The 25,409-nt window shown below is 34.8% G+C and overlaps 1 protein-coding gene across 1 annotated transcript in view; it reads right to left on the bottom strand.

The window, feature by feature from the left end:
* Sox6 (SRY (sex determining region Y)-box 6) overlaps positions 1-25,409 on the bottom strand; it is a 371,334-nt gene that overhangs the window by 307,110 nt on the left and 38,815 nt on the right. Inside the window, exon 2 of the mRNA XM_013034148.1 lies at positions 9,362-9,602. Within this exon, the coding sequence (XP_012889602.1) occupies positions 9,362-9,598 (237 nt within the window). The 5' untranslated portion in view covers positions 9,599-9,602. The remainder of the gene's footprint in view (positions 1-9,361; positions 9,603-25,409) is intronic.

The following is a 25,409-nucleotide window of genomic DNA, read 5'->3' as shown; positions in this document are numbered from 1 at the left end:
GGCCTTGCTTTCAAGTACCAGGCACAGCACCAAAAACCAAAAAACAACACACACACACACACACACACACACACACACACACATTCCACTTGGAGAGTCTTAAAAGGCAAGAAAAACTTTTTTTACTACAGAGGACAGTGATAAATTTGTATAGTAAGGAAATTAAGGTATTAAGGCACATTCACTAAAGACTTGTTCAAAAAAGAGTAGATATGTTTGTAGAAAGAACAAAGTAGGCTTGAAGCAGCTGTTTTAACTAAAGAAAGAGGCAGCACTTTCAATCTCTGGATGAATGGTACAAGTAGGATTCACTCTGATGACATTGCCTTTACAGATAGTAACCCATTCCAGTTAAAGAAAGTAGATATCAAGAAATATGGATATAATCCTGGTTTCCTCCTCCCAGAGAAGTATGCTGCCTATCATAGTCTGCATCACCGTATTCTTGCTGATCTAGAAGGATCTTGAGACTCATACCTTATTCTACTCATGAACAACTCTAATTAGATATGTAAACAACTACATGTTATGTGATATATACTTTACAGGTTGCTTTAGAAGCATTATAAAAATGTGCAAGTTTCACCATTCCTGTAATTCTCTTTCAATATAGAAATGTATCCAGGAAGGGATGGTAGGAGAAAAACAAAGGAAGAGGTAACAGTGCTCGACAGGAAATGTACTCATTACCTTACTCATGTAACTATAACCTCTCTGTACACTATTTTTACAATAAAAAAATGTATTTAAAAAAAAGAAATGTACCCAAAGTCAAACCAGAAGGAACTGCATGAGGAATTCTGTACAAGAAAGTATACATAAATTCTGTCTTCTTAACCTTAAGTATCGTATATTCACATGTATATCTTTGGGAGGGTGGGGAGCACAGAATTTGAGGGGAAAAGGGTAAAAAAATGCACCAATGGAGTGCACTGGACACTGTTGAAAGTGAACTATGAAACTCATGGGTGGAGATGTGAATGAGATTGGGAAAGAATGTGATTGGGAGAGAATAAGGGAACAGAAGACACTATAAGAAAGGAAACACACTCATTGCCTGATTCATGTAATTGTAATGCCTTTGTACATTATCTCTATAACAAAAAAGTAAATTAAAAATGAAAACAGAAAGTATGCATAAATCAAAAGGACCTGTAGACAGAAAATATGCTTGTAGAATTCTGGTTTAATCTAAAAATATTGGTGCACAAAAACCAGCTTCCACTGAGTAACTTTGACAAAGGTCTTACTCAAAAAATCTAAAGTCTTCTATAAGCAAGAAACATGTTAATACATAAAAAAATAAAACCTGAGAATAGTCTTAATTAACTGTTCATGATAGACTAGATTATATTAGATTTTCTATTAGTTTTCAAGTTTTAACTTAAATAATTATCATAAAGCAACTTCTCTTGTATCTAGAAATGCTATAGACCGCAAACTATCCTTTGGATAGTAGACTAGGAAAGTCAAACCATAAGAGCTTAGGAAACGCACACTAGCAGCATACAGGTAAAAGGAACAGAAACAAAAAAGGATTAGTGATTTAGCTTAGTGCCTACCAAGTGCAAGGCCCTGAAATTTGGTCCTCAGCTCTGAAAAGGGCAGAAAGCAAGTAAGCAAGAGAAAGACAGAGACAGAGACAGAGAGAGAGAGAGAGAGAGAGAGAGAGAAGGAAGGAAGGAAAGAAAGAAAAGAAAAGAAAGAAAAAGAAAAGAAAGAGAGCGAGCGAGAGAGAGCAAGAGGGAGGGAGGGAGGGAGGGAAGGAAGGAAGGAAGGAAGGAAGGAAGGAAGGAAAAGAAAGAAGGGAGAGAGAAGAAGGAGAGAGGACGGAAGGAAGGAAAGAGGGAGGAAGAAATTGAGAGAAAGGAAGAAAGAGAAAGAAAGAGAAAAACACAATATTTAAGCTTAAGAGTATCACATAAAACTAAAGAAAATTAAAGAAATGTTGGCTGAATTCTAAGAAAGATAATCCTTATGCACATATAGGAATGCTATAAATTGTCAGAGAATGTCAGTGATGGAGTTCATTAGTAGATTCATGTTATAGTCAGTGCTCTGCAAATGAAAGGCACTGGATCTTATGCAACCTAAAAGATTAAAATAAAAATAAACATAGCATCTCCCTTCTCTTCAAAGTCATTCTCTTGAGGCAATTTTATTGAACTAGGAGAAAAAGAAAAAGATAGTAGGGTCAAATTTTACTTGAACAACCAAAATACAAAAGAAACTCAAGTCTATACAGATGTAGCAAAGAAGTATTATATTTTGGCAGGTGCTCAATCTGCAGCCCACATTATCACATGTTAATGATAGAGTATATTAATTAACATGCATACCTGATTCCCTCAGAACCAAGAAGGAAAAAAGGAAACTATTCCAGAGCATGTAAATGTTCCTACTTTTGATAAATATTTTGATAATATCCTAGATAAGAAGGAAAACGTTTCCAAAAAGTATCCACGTAAACATGTATCATATCATTAAGGACCAAAGGGTTCCTATGCCCCAAATCAAGATTATTTCCAAGAAATATCCCAGTAATTTCTTTTTAATATAAACAATCCAGATTTGGGCAAATGCTTTTCTCTCCTTTTTAGCATGAAAATTATAATGATTATTAACATCTAAAACACTAGACAATGCTAATTTTCTATATTTATTACCCATATCAAGTTTTGCCAAATTCCATGTGATAAAATTTGTTTTCATTTTTAATTCAAGTTGTAAATAAATTTCTCTTGTGACATTTTGTAGATAGTTGAATCAGGAGCTAGTATACTTTGAATTTATTGAAAAATGGGAATTCTTCCACCAAACTTCCTAGAGAATGCTGTTCAGTGACTCGTAGTCAAAGATAAACATAGTCATGTGTTAATAGACACACATTTCAACATAACCAAAACTGAATGCACTTCCCAAATCTGAAAACTAGAAGTGAGGTAATAACTAAATTTCTAAAGAAGAAATTTCTAAGTCTTGCTGGTTTTTGATTTTTTTTCCCCAAGTGCATCATAGATTAACAAATACCACAAAATATGTATATAAATTTTATTTAAACATTACCACCATAAATTGGTTGCAAACTAGTGGACACTGCTATACTTTCTAAATTGTAGTCTCAATAAAAGGAAATTAATTTCATGTGAGTAGTGCCTAGAATCTGATATCATTACTTTGTTAATGGTTAAATGTTGCACACAAAAAACTGGAAACAATTTAAATTTTTTAATCTTTCAGAAAGTAACAAGGTGAGACATCTTTCAAAAATCTGTCACAATATAAAAGCATGACTGCAGAGTAAATCTTCACTAAAAATTCCTGGACTGTGTTATCACACAATGATAACAACTCCATTCCCAGAAATGGTTACAAAGTCCACACCAGAAATTTTATGACTCCAAATGAATTACATAAAACACTCTCCAAAGCTGATTAGCAACTTCATTGGACTGGAAGCAAGAAAGACAGGCAAAGAGTAAACATTGTTTACAAGTAAGCAAGCAATGTTCAGATAGTTATTTATTAAACATCCCAGTATGGCTATTATTATTTTTTTCTTTCAACTACAACAAAGGACATTATTGATATCTTGTAGTGGGAAATTATTTTAAAACTTTTATAGGAGATGAAATTCATACAGGAGAATTTAGAGTTCAAAGGGGTGATATCAATCAAGATGGACTGTATTCATAAACTGCTTTAAGTGGGAACTCTTTTGTACAACTACTTGAAGATGATAAAATATTTTTAATAAAATAAAGAGTTCAGATATTCTAGGTAAGAGTCTACTATGATTTTTTTCTACTCAACTATACAAGGATTTATTATTTTGGGGGGGGGGTCTGGTCGTGAGGCCTGAACTCTGGGCCTGGGTGCTGTCCCTCAGCTCTTCAGCTCAAGGCTAGTGCTCTACCTCTTGAGCCACAACATCACTTCCGGCTTTTTTCTTTTTTCTTATGTGGTGCTGAGGAATCGAACCCAGGGCCTCAGGCATGCAAGGCAAGCGCTCTACCACTGAGCCACCTTCCCAGCCCTATACAAGGATTTAAAGCTAGCTGTATAAAGCACTATTTTGAAAAAGATAAATATACTTATATATAAGTATACACATGCATATGTATATAAGGTTCTACCTTACTGTCACATTGTACATTTCATGACCAGGACTGCCGGAGTTTCACCCATTATCTCTATAGCCTACTCCAGAAGCCACCTATAAACCATTGTTTCTCTTGCAAAACTTCTGACTCTTGCCCAGGGCTATCATTCAGCAAGGTCTCTGTCTATTCCTTTGCTACCCCCTCTCCTTGATCTTACCAACTTTATCTCTTGATCATTCTTAAGTTCCTGCCTACATGTATATTACTTGAACTATTCTCTCTAGACTGTGTGAATTTTGTCTTCTTTCGCAACTCTGTAAACTCTTCAGTAAATAACCTCTCTATTTACTCTTTTACTTCTCACCAAACTAGCATTATGGCCATGGTTTCCTGGCAGGTTCTCTGCTTCGGACTTATTTCCCATTCTGTACACAACAGGCAATAAGATCTTTTAATGCCTAAACATAACTATGTTACACCCTTGCTTAAAATCTTCCATTGGTTTCCGCTGGAACTTGAAATAGTCAAATATCTTACAGGCTCACACTTGTAATCCTAGGTACTCAAGAGGCTGAGATCTGAGGATCGTGGTTCAAAGCCATCCCAGGCAGAAAAGTCTGTGAGACTCTCATCTCCAATAAACCACTGGAAAGCCAGAAATGGCATTGTGGCTCAAGAGGTGGAGTGCTTGCCTTGGGCTGAAGAGCGCAGGACAGCGCCCAGGAGGCCCAGAGTTCAAGCCCCACGACCGACAAAAATAAATAAATAAGTAAAATAAATCTAAGACATAACATGTCTTCTGCCTGCCTCCTTGATTTCATCTCATCTCATTTTCTTCCACTACAGCACTCTGTTGTTTTCTGTTATTCCAACAGAGCAATCTAAAGACTTTGGCAAGAGTGGTGGCATGAGCATGTATTGCTCTAAGATTGGTCTGTCTATGCAAACAGTAACCAAAGCAGAAGGGATTGGGGTTTAACGTAAGGGATACAGTGCCTGTCTAATGAGCAAAAAGGTGTTGAGTTCAAACAGTAATATGAAAAAAAATGTACTTATTATACACTGTGGTTGTGTGTCTTCCCACAAATTGTTACACAGGTGGCTTCCTATTATTCCAATTTCAGCCATAATGCTTCCTCTTCAAACAGACCTCTGTTTAGGGAGGGTTGCATGGCTAAAATGATAAAGGGCCTGACAACCTTTGGAGCCTGCAGCACTGAGTTCAGTACCACCAGAATATTTTTAAAAACGACTTTCTGTTTGGTCATTCTCTGCCATATTATCTAATTTTTCATGGCAGTTATCACTGTCAGAAATTGTCTAAGTCTCTTATTGTTTAAATTCCATGAGAACAATGATTATCTGTTTTTCACAAATTCTTTTACTTGTATCTTTGTAAGGACTTTTTAATAAGTAACTAGTTATGGTAACAATACCGCTTTAAATTATGCTGTAGAAGGGAAAAAAAGAAATGCAGAATGTCATATATCATTTTGACCAAGAAAGCTATAGAAATTTTACAGGTTTGCTCACAATCCATAGGCTTACCTGTCCTTCCTACACTTGAAACTAGCAGAAAATCATTACTTATAATGTTATATACTAGCCACTAAACATTACTATGTTCCCCCATAGCTATAACATTAAAAAGAATAATGCACTCTACAATATTTCATGGAAATATTGTGTAAATTTATTCCTACCTCATAAGGCAATCCTAATGAGAGCAAAACCATATTTTGTCAATGCTCTGCAAAAAAAGTTATTGATCTGCTGATGCCATGATGAGAACAACAATGCTTATACATAGAGAAAGTGAGTAAAATCTTGTGTACAGTAACATTTAGCAACCACATACAGGTCAGCAATTAATATTACACAGTAAATTTAAAATTAAACATTCTGTTGTTCCTACTATACATAATTATACTTATAATCAGAGTCTACAAATGTTTGTAGAATACTAGTCTTTGGACTTCTATTTCTAAAATGTCTATTCTCCTGTGACAACTTCTTTTTTATGTGGTTGTTTAAAACTATGTTGTCTTATCTTGTTGGAGTTCCACCTACCAATAATCAGAATTGTTAAGTATCAAGATTTTATTCCTAATCAGGAAGTGGGGATTAGCAGAACTTCTTTGCATTCTCTTTACCTTTCCTTACAGAAACTCTCCTCTCTGGTTGTGATATTTCAAGGTTAAAACCCTTCCTGAACCCAAGAAATAGGAAACTCTTGGGGCTGTTTCTGTTCCAAAAATGATGCCCATCACAGGAACTACATAACAGTAAAAAATGAATAGGTGCTAGCAAGTTCTTTGTTGTTTTTAGAATTGTTTTTAAATTTTATTTCTCCAAAATCATTTTATGTATTAAAATGTGATCCACTGGTAGGATCTACAAGTTTCAGGACACTTCATAAACACTTTTTAGACTTACTAGTTATTTGGAATTTGGTTTGTTGGTTTTTAGTATTTTTTTGGGGGGGGGCAGTCCTGTGACTTGAACTCAGAGCCTGGACACTGTTACAGAGCTTTTCCTCAGGGCTAGTGAGCTAACACTTGAATCATAGCTCCACTTTTGACTTTTGGCAATTTAATTGGAAAGGCTCCTGAACCTTTCTGCCCCAGCTTTGAACTGCAATATTCAGATCTGAACCTACTGAGTAGCTAGGATTACAGGAAAGAGCCACTGTTGCCCAACTTATATTTCTTATTTAATGAGTTATACATTTATTAGCCAATCACAGTCTTCCCATTCAAATACACACACATGTGTGCGCACACGCGCATACACACACACAATGTGTAGGCTTTTAAGTTGGCCTGGCAACCTACAATTTTTCTATATTTTTCCAATAAAGAAAAATTGGATAGTGACTTATACTTGCTGTATGTCATTACAGGTCTGATGTACAGTTGTTACACATCATTGAATCTAGTGAAAAGAGGGTATAAGAGAAATGTCCAAATGCAGCTGCTACTTCCCATTTGTTAAGTCCTTTTATTATACCATGTGAGTTCACAGCTGGGAAGGACTATGGAGTGGGAGGTAAGGCAAAATATTTTAGCTTCCTGACATTTAGGATACGCAAAGGCCCCAGGGGAAGGAAAAGTTGGGCATCAAAAGAGAATGAAAAACCAGGCACCAGTGGCTCAAGCCTATAATCCTAGCTACTTGGGAGGCTGAGATCTAAGGATCATGGTTTAAAGCAAGTCCCAGGCAAAGAAAGTCCTTAAGACTCTTATTTCCAATTAACCAGTAAAAACATCTGTAAATGGAGCAATGGCTCAAGTGGTAGAATGTCAGTCTTGAGCATAAAAATTCAGATACAGCACCTTTGCCTCTGAGGTCAAGACCCTGTACTGTCACAAAAACAAAACAATAAAAATTTGAGACATTTCTAGTAGTAGCATTTTTGCACACTAATACAAAATGTATTTATAACTTTAAACTATGTATACTATTATGTATCATTATCTAATATAATTAATAGAAAATTTAATATACTTTTATGTGTGGGTTGCTTCTAGTGCTTGAATTCAGAACCTGGACATTGTCCCTGAGATTTTTTGCTCAAGGCTAGCCACAGCTCTACTTCTGGCATTTTGTTGGTTGATTTTAGATAAGCGTCTTACAGACTTTCCTGACTGGGCTAGCTTTGAGCTATGATCCTCAGACCTCCTCTTCCTGGGTAGCTGTGATTATTGGCATGAACCACCTGTGTCTAGCTAATAAGCAATTTTTTTTTGTTGGCTGTGGAACTTGAACTCAGGGAATAGGCTCTGTCCCTGAGCTTTTAGGCTCTAGGATAGTACTCTACCACTTTGAGCCACAGCTCCACTTCAAGTTAATTGGAGATAAAAGGTTAATTGAAGGTTAATTTGGAGATAAAAGTCTTATAGCCTTTGAACCACAATCTCAGATCTCAGCCTCTTGAGTAGCTAGAATTACAGGCATGAGCCACCAGTGCCTAGCCTATACATTTTTAATATATATATTCTGATGAAATTTTAGATAACAAAAACTAGAGACAAAAGAAACTTAGCAGTTGCCAAGACCCAAAATTTTGCTTGTAGCAAAGATATGAGAATGGTGATTTGAAGCCAGCTAAGATAGAAAAGCCCATGTGACACTCATCTCCAGTTAACCAATGAAAGCTGAAAGTGGAGCTGTGGCTCAAGTGGTAGTGCACCAGATTTGAATAATACAAGTGTTAAATTCCCAGTATTGATGAAAAATAAAAAATAAAAATATTAAGGATTTTAGTTTCTTCTTAGTGTTAAAAATAAAAGTATTTTGCTTGAAACTAGAAAATTAACGTCATTATGCTTTGTATTTTGATGATTAAAAGACAGAATTTAACACAAGAGAACTGGCTAACACTCTGTATTTATTTGATGTGTTATTTCTGCAAAGTCCTGCAGTCTGACTCTGTGATACTCAGGAGCATTGATGTCCTTTTACAATTATTATATAGGAACATGAGAAAAGTTTTATTATATTCACAAATTATAAATACTAGCATTTACTTATTGAAATAAGGAAATTGTTATAGTTATCCATATATACATTTTCTTGACTGAATTTTTCAATATGAATATACAATCACTGTTTGTTTCATCATACCTATTTTGTGATATTATCAAGTTCATCTCATTTTATTTAAGGATTCAGAGACTAAGAAACCAACTCTCTCCCATACAAAAAAGACAGAGGGAGAGAGATACAAACATACATATATACATACATAGTACATAGATACATAGATAGATACATAGATAATTAAATAAAGTATTTTTGGTCAAGTGGACCTAGCAAAGGACATAAAAACAAACCAGTTTCCATATTTTGTTGTTTTGTTCCAGCTTGAACTCAGGATCTGGGCTCTATCCCTGAGCTTCTTTTGCTCAGGGCTAGCACCCTACCACTTGTGCCATATCTCCACTTTCAGCTTTTTTATGGAGATAAAGAGATTCATGTCCTTTTCTGCTGATGAAATGGAAATAGGAGTCTCACAGACTTTCTTGCCTGGGCCAGCTTGGAACCCTGATCCTCGGGTCTCAGCCTCCTGATTACGGAAGGGATCTACCGGTGCCTAGCTTCCAAGTTTTATAGTCATTATATTCCCCATGGCTGTTTTATTACTTGAACACAAATAACTCTGATACCATTAAAATTTTGAACTTGCCCTAAAATGTCTATTTATAACTAGGACATACTAACAAACTTAGTAGCCACAGCATATTGTAAAAGCTCACCATTCTTTGCTGAGATGACAGAACACTGTCCCAGTCAGCATCTTGTTGAACGGTATTGACAAGTGTTGAGAGCTCCTCAGAGTGAGGTTTGTTGTGCATTATGGGGTGCAGAGGCAGATGGGAGGCCACATGTTGATCACTGCCTTCTTCTTTTTCCCTTGAGGTCAAATCCTGGGTCATTGTTTCCTCCCCATCAGCTGCACAGGCAAATGGAGAGGTGGCTTGCTTGGAAGACATTCTTCTGCAGAAGGAAGAAAACCCCAAGCATTAAAAAGGGGAAATCAACATCAGAAGATAAGCTGTGCCTTGCATTTAACTCATTCAGAGGGGGAAAAAAAAAGAAAAAAGAAATTCTCAGAATTTAGAGATATTCTAAATCAGTAGTGAGCCACTTTAAATTCTTGGCTTATCTATTCTACTTTCCCTCTTTGCTTTTTTCAATTTAGAAAATGTCTTCCCAGTAATTGTCTTATCCAAATCAAAAAATAAAATTTTTAATAGAGTAAATTTTCATCATGTACAACATATATATACATCTTTCCTCCTAGTTTTCCCAACTGGATTATAAGCTTTTTGAAAGTAAATTGGCTGGGAAGGTAGCTCAGTGGTAGAGCGCTTGCCTTGCATGTATGAGGCCCTGGGTTTGATTCTTCAGCACCACATAAGCAGAAAAAGCCAGAAGTGGCGCTGTGGCTCAAGTGGTAGAGCATTAGCCTTAAGTTGAAGAGCTGAGGGACAGTGCCCAGGCCCACAGTTCAAGCACCATGACCCACCCACCCACACCCTGCCCCATACACAAAGTAATTAGGCTGATGATTAGCAATGAAATGAATGAACTATCGAATGAGCCAGTTTTTGTAGCAAGCAAAACTATCCAACTTTCTCCTATGGTTTATATAGGAACAAAATAAATATATGTTCAAAAATATAATTAGAGTAAATAATCTATAGTGAAACTCTTAAGCAAATCTCATACTTACTTATTACTTTATACCTTGCGTTATGAATGACAGGCCTAACACTGTCATTTTGAAACATATTTAAAAAGCTTCCAAAACAACATTGAACATTCATTTATATAATCTACAAATAAACATCTATTGTACTCTGTATGAAATAGTCTTCATTCTGTACTGTTATATGCAATCAGAAAATCAAGATTATTTAACAGAACTTTGAAACTTTTGGAATATCACTTTATCAAGATGAATTTCTTAGCAAAATGGTAAGTAATAAAACCTCTAAAAGTTATACCTTAACAAAAGAAACCATTTTTTCTAAAACTTTATATTGTTTTTCGTTTATTGAGTCTCTAGCTCTAAAATTGCTGTGTAATAAAAGGAATAAATCCTCTACCTTAATTGCTCTTTAACATTAATTGATTTCATACTATTTTTTAATGCACAAATCAGTTAACATAGAAAACCACATGAGCATTTTTCAAATTAGCAAATCATTAACTTGCTAGTACTGTTTCCACAGACAAATAAATACTGATTAAAGGGTCTAGAAATCTGAGATTAACAGTTAAATTTACAAATCTGTCACATGCTTTCATGAATATTGCAGTGAAGGAAATATCAAGTGCAAAGAAAAATAATTAAGTTAATTCCAATTTAAACAGTAGTTTTTATGTAGCAGCCCATGTTTCACATAGGATTTAACAGCTAATGCTAAATTTCTCACAATTAATGAGGGGGCTCAGATTTAGTATCCTACAGTGAAAAAAATTAATATAAGATCAGCTTATCTAATTATGCATAGTTCTAAATAAAAGTATTACAAGCTTTTGAAGTGCTTTGAAACATATTAAAATGCTGATACCTACTTATAATAATCATTCTACAAATAATAAAAATTTCATCTATTAGACTTGATAGTAAAAAATAAGATGAGGAAAGAGACTGCAGAAGAGTGCCTATGTTTTCTTTGAGAAGAAAAGAAGTGAATGTTTAAAGTGTGTTATATTTTTTAAAAAATCATACAAATGCATTTATGAGCACTATCAGTACTTAAATAGACAAGTGCACACATACATGAAAAAATGATTACCAAATGATGCTTCTTGGTATAAAAAATCATTACAGAGCTTACTTTACCAGCCCCATCAACACTATAGTAAAATCAGGCAAATTATAACTTTTGTAAGTTTACCAAGATCTATCTAAAAATAACAGTGTTTTCATAGTTCAGATAATGGATACTGACCAGTTATGTAATCACTCATATTTTTAAAGCAAAAGAATTAATTTACTGCTTCTTTTTAAAACAGCTAAATAAAATTGAAAGTCATGATCCAAAATTCAGAGTGACTTTAGCTCCCCTCCACAAATATCATCTTATTATAAAGTGAATTGTCCCTTACCAATAGCAGTAACTGTGATTGTTGCTTTAGTATAAATTAATCATGACACAAAACCCAAAATGAAAACAGTCTCTTAAACATAAATTCAACTAGAAACTGTGCCAGTGAACAATAGTGCACAATCCTAATTAAACACAACCGTGCAGCTGTAAAAATAGACTAAATCTGTCCAAAGCTATGAGTTGAGTTTAAAGGCTGGTTTGTTAGAGTGTTTTCTTAAGGAAGGCTGGGTCCTCAGTCTTAATCAGCCAATAAATTATTTCCTGCAATTACATTAAATAGAAAATTATCTTCAAATGGGGAGTGTTAATTGAAAATCAAAATTCAGAGGGAAGTTTAGAAATTACACGCTGAATACAATTAGTGAGGAAAGGCTTCACCTCTACTTCATCAACAGTCTTCTGGTGATTCCTCCAGTGACCATTCAGGAAAGCTACTTATTTATAGCATCACACAGTTTGTCTTTTATTTTGCACCTACAAATACAAATGTGTGTCAAGGTTGCAAATAGAAGATAGGCTGCCAAAAAAAAAAGACAAAAAGCAGTAGTCTGATGTCATCTTCAGTTCACACTATCATTAGGGAAATGGACCATGAGGGAGGTTGAAAAACAATGGCTAGCAACTAAGGAAAATACATTCAACTTTGAAATTCCTCACTCTAGCAAAGAAATGAATGTCTCATTCCAAGAATACCTTTCTATATTGAACGTATTTGATTTCATTTGTTCATTTCATCATATTTCTTAAATATGTTATTCAAGGAGGAAAATGATTTATTTTTATCCTTAAATAAAACTGAGAATTCCTGTAGATAAAATTGTTATTTGGCCTTTTAAAACTCTTTTTATTGTTATCTTTGTTGTTATTTTGTTCTAGGTGGGGAGGTTCTTTAAGATAAAAAATGTATAAAATTTTACACAGTTTATTAATTAAATCTTAAATTTACTATCAGATTTGACTTTACTAGGTGTTTTACACAATTATGTCACATAATTATTCAATTTAGTGGTGGTATTATCATGCATTCCTTTTCTTAAGCTATCATTTTTAAATATTTTATTAGATGCATTGAATTAGAACCTGAACAAACATTTTTCTTTACTATAACCACTTCACCATAGTTATTCTCCTTTAGAAACTCATACAGTTTATGAGTCTTTAGAAACTCAAATACAGTTTATTAATTAATGTTTTTAAACACAACATGGATTGTTCATACTTATTTTTAATCCTTATATCAGTGATTTTTTTATTACAAAAATCTTCATCTCCTCCCAATATAGTAGAGTAGCACCCTACCCTAGCTGGTGCCATATACAACTAATAAGGAAAAGAAAATTAAAATCTTTATGAAAACGGTCAATTTCTATATGACTTACTTTGTTTTATTTTTGCACTATTATAACTTAAAATCATTCAAATGAATTGTTTTTTTTAATTTGTATTAAAAAAAAATCTTCCTAGTTATACCCCCTGAAAACAGGGGTTTATAATGGAAGTGCTGACACAACCCTAACTAAAGCAGCGCAAATGTTGCCGCTATAATACACAAAATCAAGTTCTATTATTCTAAACTATCCTCGCTCATGGGATTTTTCTTTACTGTGCTCCCAGCCAAACTGCTGAAGCATGAAAAATTTAAATGCAATCAAATGCGCCCAATTCTACTTTACTAGAACAAGTGTCTACAGTGGTACAATCTTAAAAGGAGATGCAACAGATTTGTTTGGTGTTTTTTTTAACTGTTTATTTATAATACAGTGCATTGGAGATAAAATAAAAGAGGAAATTACACTCACATGGTACCAGTGTATTGACTACACAGAGTACATTATAATCAGAGAGAAAAACTACATTGTCAACTTATCACATTGGTTAAACAAAATGGTTTTCTGGGGCATAGCTATTACCAAGTAAAACCACCAAAGAGAATTAAACATCTTTAGGACACATAAAACTAAAGTTCTTTTATGTGCTCACCAAATTTGAATTGTCTCTGCCCAACAGACCAAGTGACTCCCAAGATGCCAGGACATTGGGAAGAACTTTGGATTTAGGACCTTTTTTTAAGTGAACTTGTTGGAGATAAGTACTTGCAAACTAATAATGTTCTCCAAGAAGTATAAATTCTTCTGAAAAGTAATAATCATTCTAATCCTACCCCCAGTATAAAATCTGAATGCTTAGATCATGAAATCATTACAAACTAATTTAGACAATATTCTGTTTTTAAACAAGAAATTTAAAAAATTTGGTTCTATACATTAAGTTCCTTATTTCATATAACTCTGTAATTTAGACCCTTTTTACGTAATGCCACTGTTTTTTTAGAGGAGTTATTTGTATGTCTTTTTTGTCTGTGTCTGTTCTTCAGCTTTAACTGAGAGCCTGGGTATTCTCCCTACGCTTTTGTGCTGAAGACTTGCACTCTTCTACAAGAGTCACAGCTTCACTTGCAGCTTTCTGGTAGTAGTTGGCAATGAGTCTCATGGTCTTTGCTGCCCAGTCTGGCTTCAAACTGCAATTCTCAGATCTCAGCCTCTTGAGTAGCTAGAATTGCAAGTGCAACCCACCAGCACCAGTGAGTTATGACTATATTTAAATACCATTAAACTTTCTAATAAATCATAGTCAGATAAAATTCTACTTTCATTCACAAAGAATCTATCTCTTAATTTGCGATTGTACAAAAGAGAAAGTGAGTTTCCTGAAGCAATATTGTTAACTAATTTTTAAAAATATTTTTACTACTTTTATAACTACTATCAAATGGCATTAGCTTTTCAGGTGTGCTACATTTATTCAAAAGAGTCTTATATTTAACATAAAGCAACATTTTAATCATGGGTTTACTTATAGAGAAATTAAATGTCCAGGCCAACATTCACATTTATTTTTGCAGCCTGGCCCCAGGCTAACAAGGTAAATTTATTTCAGTTCAGTAATTCATTCTTAGTTTAATGCTGCACTTGATCTGATTCTGAGAAATAAACAACTAATTTTCCAAAAATATAACACAGTGGCTCTCATTTTAAGGAGCATGAGTAACAGATATGTTCAGCTGCCAAAATGCACAATACCCAGGAACTCTTACAAAGAATGCCAGTCCACCCAGCCTAAGGCAAAGAATGATTTTAAACTCTCTTCCTGTACCTCTAATTCCCACGTTAAGGGATTTGGGGAGAAACTATAAGGAGAACACTAATTCTAGACAGTGAGATGAAGATATTCCTCTTAAAACTTTCTCTGCTTCATTCTGAGAATGCCTAAGGGTCATTAGTGGTTCTTTTCTATTTGATGCTGCATTACCCTGTCCTCTTCTTCATGCCACCTCCAAAAGTCACTAGGCTTTTACTAGGCTTTCCTTTCTCTTCTGTTTGTTTAGAAAATTTAGAAAATTCAGGGACAAAGAAGATAACCACTTTCAGAACTCCTTGGAAAGTTAAAAACTTATCTCGCTCCTAGAGTTTATAGCAGCTCTTTCAGAATTGATACAGTGAACCAGAGACAATATCTGTTAGAAGTAAACTCACTAATTTCAGTTAGCTGTCAAATCAATAGAGATGAGGCAAATGAAATACACTTGAAGGCTTTGAAGTATGTCTAAGAAAGGACTTAAATTAATGGGCTTTGACTTTACCTAGGCTTTTAATTTTTCACACCAAAGCACCAAAATTGTCTCAAAGGCCCTCTGAGGTTCTTACCAAACAGGAACTACCTGGAACAGATTCCTCTCAAGTCATCAAAGTTTGTGTTTCTAGAGTTTATATTTAGCTGACAATATTGCTGTCACTTTATATAGCTTAAGACTGTTCTTTGGACTAGAGCTCATATGTCTTGGAATGCTTTGACTCATGAATTGTTTCTCCTGATAATGTTACACCATGTAACCACCTCTGTCTAATTGGTTAGTATCTGCTGGAAGAAACAAGCAACCAGACTAAGGCCTGGCCTGCTGACTGACTGCCTATGGAAAACCTATAATTATTACATTTGTCCCTGTGGATCCAGTTTCTTCCTGAGATCAAAACAACTTGACTTCATTTAACCTTTATATGTTGTGCTTGACAGAAATAATATTGAGTTTTCTCAGAGTATATCTACTAGTAGCTTATTAGAATTTCTACTTTGGAAAGCCAATGGCTAGATTATATAAATAAAATCAGTGACTTAAGATCAAAACAAAATAATGACTGCTATAAATACAAACAGTGGATTTTAATCAAACTCAGTAGCTTTACAATTCAACTGAAAGGTCTATGTCACTTGAGTGCAAGAAAACTGTCCACAATAATAATATAATACATTTTTATATGCTCTGTTTGTCTTTTTATAAAACAAGAAAACATTTTTTACCTAATCATGAACAAATCAAACATAAGGAAATATAATTGGCAGTACATGGTTGTCTTATTTCATTCAAAAACAGACAAACTCATATCAAATGTTCTCTTTGAATCTCCTCTTCAGAACAAATTAGAACTACAATTTTCACAGTGAATACCAGACATGTATTTCTTAACCTAAAACCAGTCTACTAATATGGAAGGACAAGAATAGGACAACTAGCCCAATTATGAACAAAAGTCGTAACCCAGAACAACTCCGAAACCATAGAAGCTATCATTTTATTTGTTTCTATTCTTCCTTTATATTCATCCTTTATTTGTCCAGAAAAATAAAAAGTGAGATTATAGAGATTGTCTCAAAATATAAAAGTTTTTACATGGCAACGCTGAACAGAACTATGTAAAGAAGCTAATCTCTGACGTTTTCCGTAGCTTAATAAAGCTTCCCAAAAATTCCCCACTTCCATGTAATGAAATGAGGGATACATTTCAGGTTACTTTCATAGAAGGACAAGAAGAGGAAGAGAAGCAGTAGAAGAGGAAGAAACAAAAAGGGATAGGGCAGGAGGGAAACAACCATGGCTTTGCAGTTCATTTTTAGTTTGTCTACTTAATGAAAACCTCATTGTACAACTCTGAAAACCATTTCCAGCAGGCAAAGTATTTCTGATTCAGCAGAGGTTACACAAGCATCAAAGCAGTTAAATATAGGTGCCAAGCCACATTGCCAGGAGCTCTTAGTACTGTGAGTTAGTGTTACCTGACAGCTCAGTGAATATAAAATTACTTGTTTCTCCAATTGAAGACAATCAAATTGTCACCTTCCATTGTAATAATGCACAACTAGTGATCAGCAAAGTGCAAACATAATTACCATGAAGAAAACAAAAAATCAAATCCAAATCTCTCTACAGAGTAAACACATCTATCTGGCTTCCCCAAAAAGGGCTGCATTTTAATCCTGACTGCTGTGATACAATCTTTATGTTATTTAACAACAAGATTTATTGGTCTTATATCAAATAACAATGAAAAACAACAAGAAAGACTCATGAAAAATGAATACAAATATCAATAAGAGCACTACAACTTTCAGAGACAATGTAAATGTGTATGAATTATATCACTGCAATGTAGACCCTTAACACCAAGTATATACAACAGTATGTCCATTATTTTAAAAAAATCTCACTTCCTGACATTATCTTCTAACCTAGAAACTTTCTAAAGATTGAGAAGGACAAGTAGAATCAACTTAAAAGCTTTTGTCTTGATTAACATACACACAAAATTTTTCAATAAAATACTTGCAATCCAAATCAAATAACATATTAAGAAGATCATATATCTTCTTGTCTTGATCAAATTGATTTCATTCTAGGGATTCAAGGATGGTTCAACATATGTAAATTAATAAAACACAGAACATAAGCAGAATAATGAGAAGAGAGTCACATGATCTTTTCAATAGATGCAAAATTCAGAATCCTCTTATGATAAAACTCCTGGACAAGCAGGAATAGAAAGAGCATACTTCAACATAATAAAGGCTATAGTTGAGGGCTGGGAATGTGCTCAGTGGCAGAGTGCTTGCCTTGTATGCATGAATCCCTGGGTTGGAGTCCTCAGTACCACATAAACAAAAAAAGCCGGAAGTGGCACTATGGCTCAAGCGGTAGAGTGCTACCCTTGAGCAAAAGAAGCTCAGAGATAGGCTCTGAGTTCAAGCCCCAGGACAGGCAAAAATAAAAATAAAAAAATAAGTAAAGGCTACAGATGAGCACTGGTATCTCAACCTATAAATTTACTCAGGAGGCTGAGAGCTGAGAATCAAAGTTTAAAGCTAGCTAGGACAGACAAATCTGTGAGACTCTTATCTCTGATTAATCAGCAAACAAATGAACTAGAGGCATGGCTCAAGTGGCAGAGCACTAGCTGTGAGCTAAAAAACCAGGTGAGAGCATGGGGACCTGAGTTCAACTCCTAGTACCCACACAAAAACAAACAAACAAATATAAATGTTATATAAACCTATAGCCAATGGGGAAATATTTTTAAAGGCACAGACAAAGTGTACTCTAGGGGCTGGGAAGGTGGCTTGCCTTGCATGCATGAGGCCCTGGGTTCAATTCCTCAGCACCACATAAGCAGAAAAAGCTGGAAGTGGCGCTGTGGCTCAAGTGGTAGAGCACTAGCCTTGAGCTGAAGAGCTGAGGGATAGAGCCCAGGCCCAGAGTTCAGGCCCCACGACCAGCCAAAAAAAAAAAAAAGTGTCCTCTTGTCATTCATCATTCTTATTCAATACAATGTGTTATAGCAATAAGGCAAAAGAAAGAAATAAAGTGATACAAATAGAAAAGGAAGAAGTCAAATTACCACTATTTGTAGATGATATGTTCCTATACTTAAAACTGTGAATATAATTATACTACCACTATTAAAAGCAATCTATAGAGTCTAAAAATTGCAGTGTTATTCTTCATAGAATTTACCTATCAATTTAAAATTTACATGAAAGTATGAAAGACCCCAAAATACACAAATCAATCCTAAGCAAAAAGAGCAATGCTAGAGCAGTTATAATACCTTTCTTTGAAATATGCTATAGAGCCATAGTAACAAAAACAGAACAGTACTGGCACAGAAACAAGCATATAGGCCAAAGAAGAAGACACTTAAATAAACAGCTACAGCCAATTGAGCTTCCATAAAACACTTCAACAAGTATCTCTCAGAAAACTGGATATCCAAATGTAAAAGACTGAAATTAAATCTCACAAATAAACAATTTGAAAACCTTAACATAGACTGAAAACTTTGAAACTACTATGGAAAAACATTAACAAAACACATGATGATATAGACATAGTCCTCAGCACTAAAAAAAAAAAGATATAGGCAACAATTTTCTGAATAAGATTCCAATTCCCCAGCAAATAAGAGCAAGAATTGACAAATGGGATTGCATCCATTTAAAAAAAAAAAAAACTGCACAGCAAAGTAAACATCAGAATGAAATGATAGCCCCAAAATGAGAGAAAACCTTTTCTCGTAATTCAACAAAGACCAATATCTAGAATATATAAAGTGCTAAAAAACTAAACACCAAAGGAATAAATAATACAATCAATAAATGGGCAAATGAGCTAAAGAAATCGTTCACAAAAAAGTACAAATTTAAAATAACTACATAAAATGTTCAGTGTCTTTAACCACATTCCATCTCACCTCTTTCAGGAAAAAAAACAAATACTGACAAGGATACATGTTAAGCAAAATAAAACAGACAAAATCATGTTTTCTAGCTGATGGCATATGGCTCACATGTGTAATCTTAGCTATTCAGGAGGCTGAGATCTGAGAATGGAAGTTTGAAGGTGGCCTACGGAGAAAAGTCCTTAAGACTTTTCCAGATGTGCAGCTGTGGCTCAAGTGGTAGAGCATAGCCAGGGAACAAGGTTCAAGCTCTGAATTCAAGTCCCAAGACTGGCACATACACACAAAATGTTTTCTCTTGTGTCAAATTTAGGCCTAAAAATTTGTAATAAATGAATAAAACCTAAAATAGTAGGGAAGAGGGCCATAATAAAAAGCAGGGGAAGGGGTAAATTTGACCAATGTATATTATATTCATGCATTTCTGAATATGGAACATTTCATATTTTACAATGAAACACCTTTGTACAATTACATATGCTAAGGAAAATTTACAGTTTTTATTCTGATGTTTCCTTACAAGAATAAAATTCATGCATATTTTTTTTGGGGGTGTCTGGTCGTGGGGCCTGAACTCTGGGCCTGGATGCTGTCCCTCAGGTCTTCAGCACTCTACCACTTGAGCCACAGTGCCACTTCTGGCTTGTTTCTTTTGGCTTATGTGATGCTGAGGAATCGAACCCAGGGCCTCAGGCATCTACCACTGAGCCACCTTCCCAGCCCAATTTATGCATATTTATAAGATGATTTCTTTGTTGCTTTGTATGTCCCTCCCCACCAAGGTATAACCCCTGCTTTCACTGTATTTGATGTTGGTATAATTTGTGGAGGGGAAGGGAAACAACAAATTGTTTAAATAAGGATACAGGTGCAACCATTGCAACAATGAGATGTACAAGACGTTATGCTGAAAAACGAACTTTACAACTTGGCGGAGGTGGGGGGTGTAGGGGTTGGGGGAGGGAAATGGGAGGGCAGGGATGATAGGGGAAACAAAGGAGGAGGCAACAAAGCTTGATAAAAAAAATGTACTCATGCCAGGCACTGGTGGCTCACGCCTGTAATCGTAGCTCCTCAGAAGGCTGAGATATGAGGATCACGGTTCAAAGTCACCCCGGGCAGGAAAGTCCATGAGACCCTTATCTCCAATAAACCACCAGAAAACCAGAAGTGGCACTGTAGCTCAAGTGGTAGAGCGCTAGCCTGGAGCTAAAGAGCTGAGAGACAATTCTCAGGCCCAGAGTTCAAGCCCCACAACCGACAAAAAAAAACAAAAAAAGAAAAGAAATGTATTCATTACCTTGCTCATGTAATAGTAACCCCTCTGTATGGTACTTTCACAATAAAAAAAACTTATTAATTAAAAAAATAAAATGTATGCTTTATTCTCGCCTTATAATTTGGCTTTTTCTCATGTAGATTGAAATTCACCTCACAAAACTAATTTTTCATCTCTATTCAAGTTTAGAAAAATAAATATAGAATATACAAATATGTTGAGACACTCAAAACTTCTGGAAAGTAGTATGGAGATTCTTCAAAACACTAAACATAGAGCTACCCTATGGTTCAGCAATCCCTACTTTTGGGCATTTACCCAAATGACCACAAACAAGGCCATACTAAAGATACCAGCACAACCATGTTAACTGTAGCATTATTTATCATAGCTAATCAATTCAGATGCCCCTCAGTAGATGAACAGATCATGAAGATGTGGTATATATACACAATGGGGTTCTATGCTTCCATCAGAAAGAATGTCATTGCCCCATTCATAAGATAAAGGAAAGACCTGGAAAAAAATATATTAAGCAAAATATATATATATATTTTAAGCAAAGAAAGGCAGGCACAAAGAAATATAGCTTTCATGTTGTGCCTCATTTGTAATAACTAGACTATGTTTATCATATTCTTCGCAGGGGATCACAATAGCCCAATCGCTTCAATAAAATGAAGCATATCAAAATGAACTGCAAGAATTGGAAACAAGAGGTTCTTATGTCCTGCATGCACTTATTTCTATTTTTTTCTTTCTGTTTTATTTTTCTGTATCCTTTGTCTTATATATAAGCTTATCTGATGAATGGAAGGGAAAGAGAATCACAGAAAAGCAGGACAAAGGATGAACTAATGCAGTAATGATACTCACAAGACACTACGTTGGTAATGAACTTTATAATCTAGGTGGAAGTGGGGAGTGGGGATTGGTAAGCGGAAAAATGAGGAGGGGTAACAGTGCTTAAAAAGAAATGTACTCATTACCTTATTTTTGTAAATGTAACTCCCCTGTTCATCACCTTTACAATAAATAAAAAATATAAATATATATATATATATCAAATCACTAAAACTCTACATAGTTCTCTACAGTATAAAGATGCCTAAGGTGAAAATAAAAATGAACAGCATTAATATCATGATGTTCCAAACAAACTTCATGTTTCAAAGATATATTAGAAATGTGATTTGGGGCTGGGAAGATGGTTCAGTGGTAGAATGCTAGTCTTGCATGCATGAGGCCCTGGGTTCAATTCCTCAGTACCATATGAGCGCAAGTGGTAGAGCACTAGCCTTGAGCTGAAGAGCTCAGGGACAGCACCAGGCCTAGAGTTCAGGCCCCATGACCAACAAAAAGAAAGAAGGAAGGAAGGAAGGAAGGAAGGGAAAATGTGATTATATTTCATATCTACTTAACTCAAAGTTTAAAACACTCAAATTTATGTCATTCCTGCCTCTATGGCAAAAAGTCCCATTCTCAAAATACAGTTAGAAGAGTATTTTATTTCATCAATAATGTCCTGCTCCATTTTTACATTGCATATCTGTTCTAAATATCATCATCTAGCCCCCAAGTGGAATAGTTTGGCAGAGGCAAGGGTGAACTGCACCAAGGCACCAAGGCACCAAGGTGAAAGTACAGTATAGAAAAAAAAAAGCATCATAAGATTCCTTGAGCTTGAATCTATAAATAAAAATGCAGACATTGGCAATCTGTTATCTCAGTAATTGAAATGATGTTTTAACCTAGGTAAATGTGAACAAGACATAGTCTTGCTTTTCATTCTTCTTTCTCTGTTCCTCAATTTTATTATAAAAAGATAAATGAGTGTATACAGAGACAGACAGACAGACAGACAGAGAATACATTAAATAGACTGGCTAAATGAGAATGAAAATAAAGATGGGAAGTAATAAGAGGAAGTCTTATCTCTAATTGCAAGTTTTACTACAATTTGAGACCCACAAATTTCACATCATTAAGAGACAGGTTTAGAAGAAAATCTTGAAACACTTGGTCTGACTTTTGTTTTTTGCTGATACAGGGTACCATGAGTTGAATTTTAGGACCTCTCAGTTGCTGAGATTACCTACTCAGCTGGCATTCTACCACCTGAGGCACACCTCTAGCCTATCTTTGTGCTGGATATGTTGAAGTTGGAGTCTCATGGATTTTTCTGCTCAGGATGGCTTCAAAACATGATCCTCTGGATCTTAGCCTCCTGAGTAGCTAGAATTACAAGCGTGAGTCACTAGTGCCTGGCCGATCTGATTTGTTTTTAAGTTTGTTCAGTGTAACCCATGAAGATAGAAATCATGCCTGTTTTGTTCATTACTGGATCCTTGGCACCAGCACAATGTACCACACATTATAGACAGACAATAACACTGAACAGAGGAAAGAGGAATGGACAAATAGAGAAGTAGAAATGAGGCAACTAGTTTATTTTTTAAAGTAAAAAAGTAAATAGATGATCATAGAAATAACATGTTAGTGCTGTCTGCCTAAACATTATTCTGTATACTCTTTTTATCATATAACTCATTAGTTAACATCTAAATCATACAATGATTTTATCTAATTTCCAACACTGAGCTCTTTCATCTCCCTGCTATACAGTGGCCCTCAAATGACAGTGAGGTAGATATACTAAGACATTTTCTGGAGACTCGTATCAAACAAAGGAACAATGAGTTCATCATTATATTCAATGTCTCATTCATTCAGACCCAAAAATTTAATTTTCAGAATATGAATATTATCTCCATGGCTTCTTTATTCTTGTTCCTCATTGCCAGCCTATCACTAAATGCCATTAACTCCACATTAATACTGCTTCTTAGGTTCATCCTTCTTACCATTTCATAATCACCTTAGTACAGGGCTTTATTATACCACACACCTAAAGTCCTATAATGAAATAAAATAACTATCTCATTTAAGTGTCACCCCCTTCAAACCCTTAAACAAGCTACTCTCTTAAGCAAATAAGTCAGTGACTAGCACAGACACATGAAGATCATATTTCTGACCTTGGCATTCAGGATCCTCCATCTAGATCTAACCAATCTTTCTAAATGTATGTTCTAGTAGTAAACATGTTAACTTTCTACTATAAGTATACTGACACATATTCAAACTTCACTTATTATTACCTTCAAGCCTTTACCTCATCACCTCTTGCTAGCTTTCACCATCTTATCACTAAAACCAACTGGGATTTATTCCATATAATGTGATCCATCTTTTTTGTAATTTCCTTTAGGGAATATTCTTTTAAAATAGGTTTTTATTAACATTCATTCAACATCAATGATTATGCCTTACAACCTTTGAAAATATAAATTATTTTATATTGCATGATTAATTATTCAATTATTGTATACATTATGTAATTATATATTATACAATTATTGTATGTATATATATATATATATATAAAGTTGTATAATCATCTAATCTAATCTTAATCAAAGGATTAGTTTTCTACAAACTTTCCTTCCAGGTCTGAGGATGTAGCTGAATATAATGCTTGCCTAGCAAACCCAAGGTTCTAAGTTCAATTCCCAGCATTGGAAGAAATAAATAAATATAGGACAAAAAAAGGAATTCTTCCTCTCTATTTCTAGATTTGGAAGCATTATAGGTAACAGGGATAAACAGTAGATGGGGTAACTGTAACCCCTCCTCTGTACAGTATTCTCACAATAAAAAACAAATGGAAAAAAAACAGTAGATGGGGAAAGATGGAGAGATAGAGAAGAAAGAGAAAGAGAGAGAGAGAGAGAGAACACAGAAGCAGAGAAGAGGCAGAGGACTACAACAAATTAAAGCAGGTAATCCCATACCCATCCATTGATTTATTCTAGCCACTCTGACAGCAAAATTGATGAGGAAATAGTGAAAGCTGTTAAGGATCACTGTATTTTTCATTCAGTAAATTTTCTAGCAAATGTTTGTTGAGTGTTACTATGCTTTTCTCATTGCTTTTCCTGGTTAGCCTAGATAATCAATATTTAACTATATCCTACGTGAACAAAAGTGAACTGAAACAAGAATGCCATGGCCCATTCATTTCATGACCTAGAAAAGTATGAGATCGACCAACTCTGACCAGAGAAGTCACCTCAGACACACTAGTCACAATGGACATTGTTTCAAATGATGTTCCTTCTACCTTTACACCTAGTTTTAAAAAGGTGTTAGGATTGCTTTGAGGGAAAAAGAAGATGAGGAACTTTACTTGCACTTAGCATTGTATGGTCTAGGGTAATTTCAGAAAAGGTAGGAGTAATTTAGATAGCCTCTTAAAATCTTACTATCACCTAATATTACATGTTCACTGACTCCTAGGGAAAAGAAATAGAAAAGTTTTATCTATAGGTCATGAATTTTTATAAATTGTAACTGCCTGTAAAAGCTGAAAAAGAGGTTTTTACCACCAACAGAAATTTTTACATTTTTCATATATACCAAATGGTTCACTTTCACGAACAACTGAAGTGTTATTTCTCTTCCCCTCACCCACCACTTCTTCCCTTCCTTATAGCTATTCACTTTAAATTCTTGCCTGCATTTGCTGGTAATATATTATCATAAATATGAGAACATGAGAATCCAATTGTTTCCATGAATCATTGCACAGAATTGTTTCAGTCATCATTATAAAAGATAAGTATGACTAGCCACTGTCTCTCATACTAAAAGATTCATAACCACTACCTGCATACCTATCAAACTACTGAACTTCTAGTTTTCCTAAGCCCCTGGCATTTGTTATGAGGAAGAATTCTATATTTTTTTGTCATAGACTCCTTTTCATATTATCAGC

Source organism: Dipodomys ordii, unplaced genomic scaffold, assembly GCF_000151885.1.
Source record: "Dipodomys ordii isolate 6190 unplaced genomic scaffold, Dord_2.0 Scaffold183, whole genome shotgun sequence".
Lineage (NCBI taxonomy): Eukaryota > Metazoa > Chordata > Mammalia > Rodentia > Heteromyidae > Dipodomys > Dipodomys ordii.
This window is presented reverse-complemented; position numbering and strand designations above follow the sequence as displayed.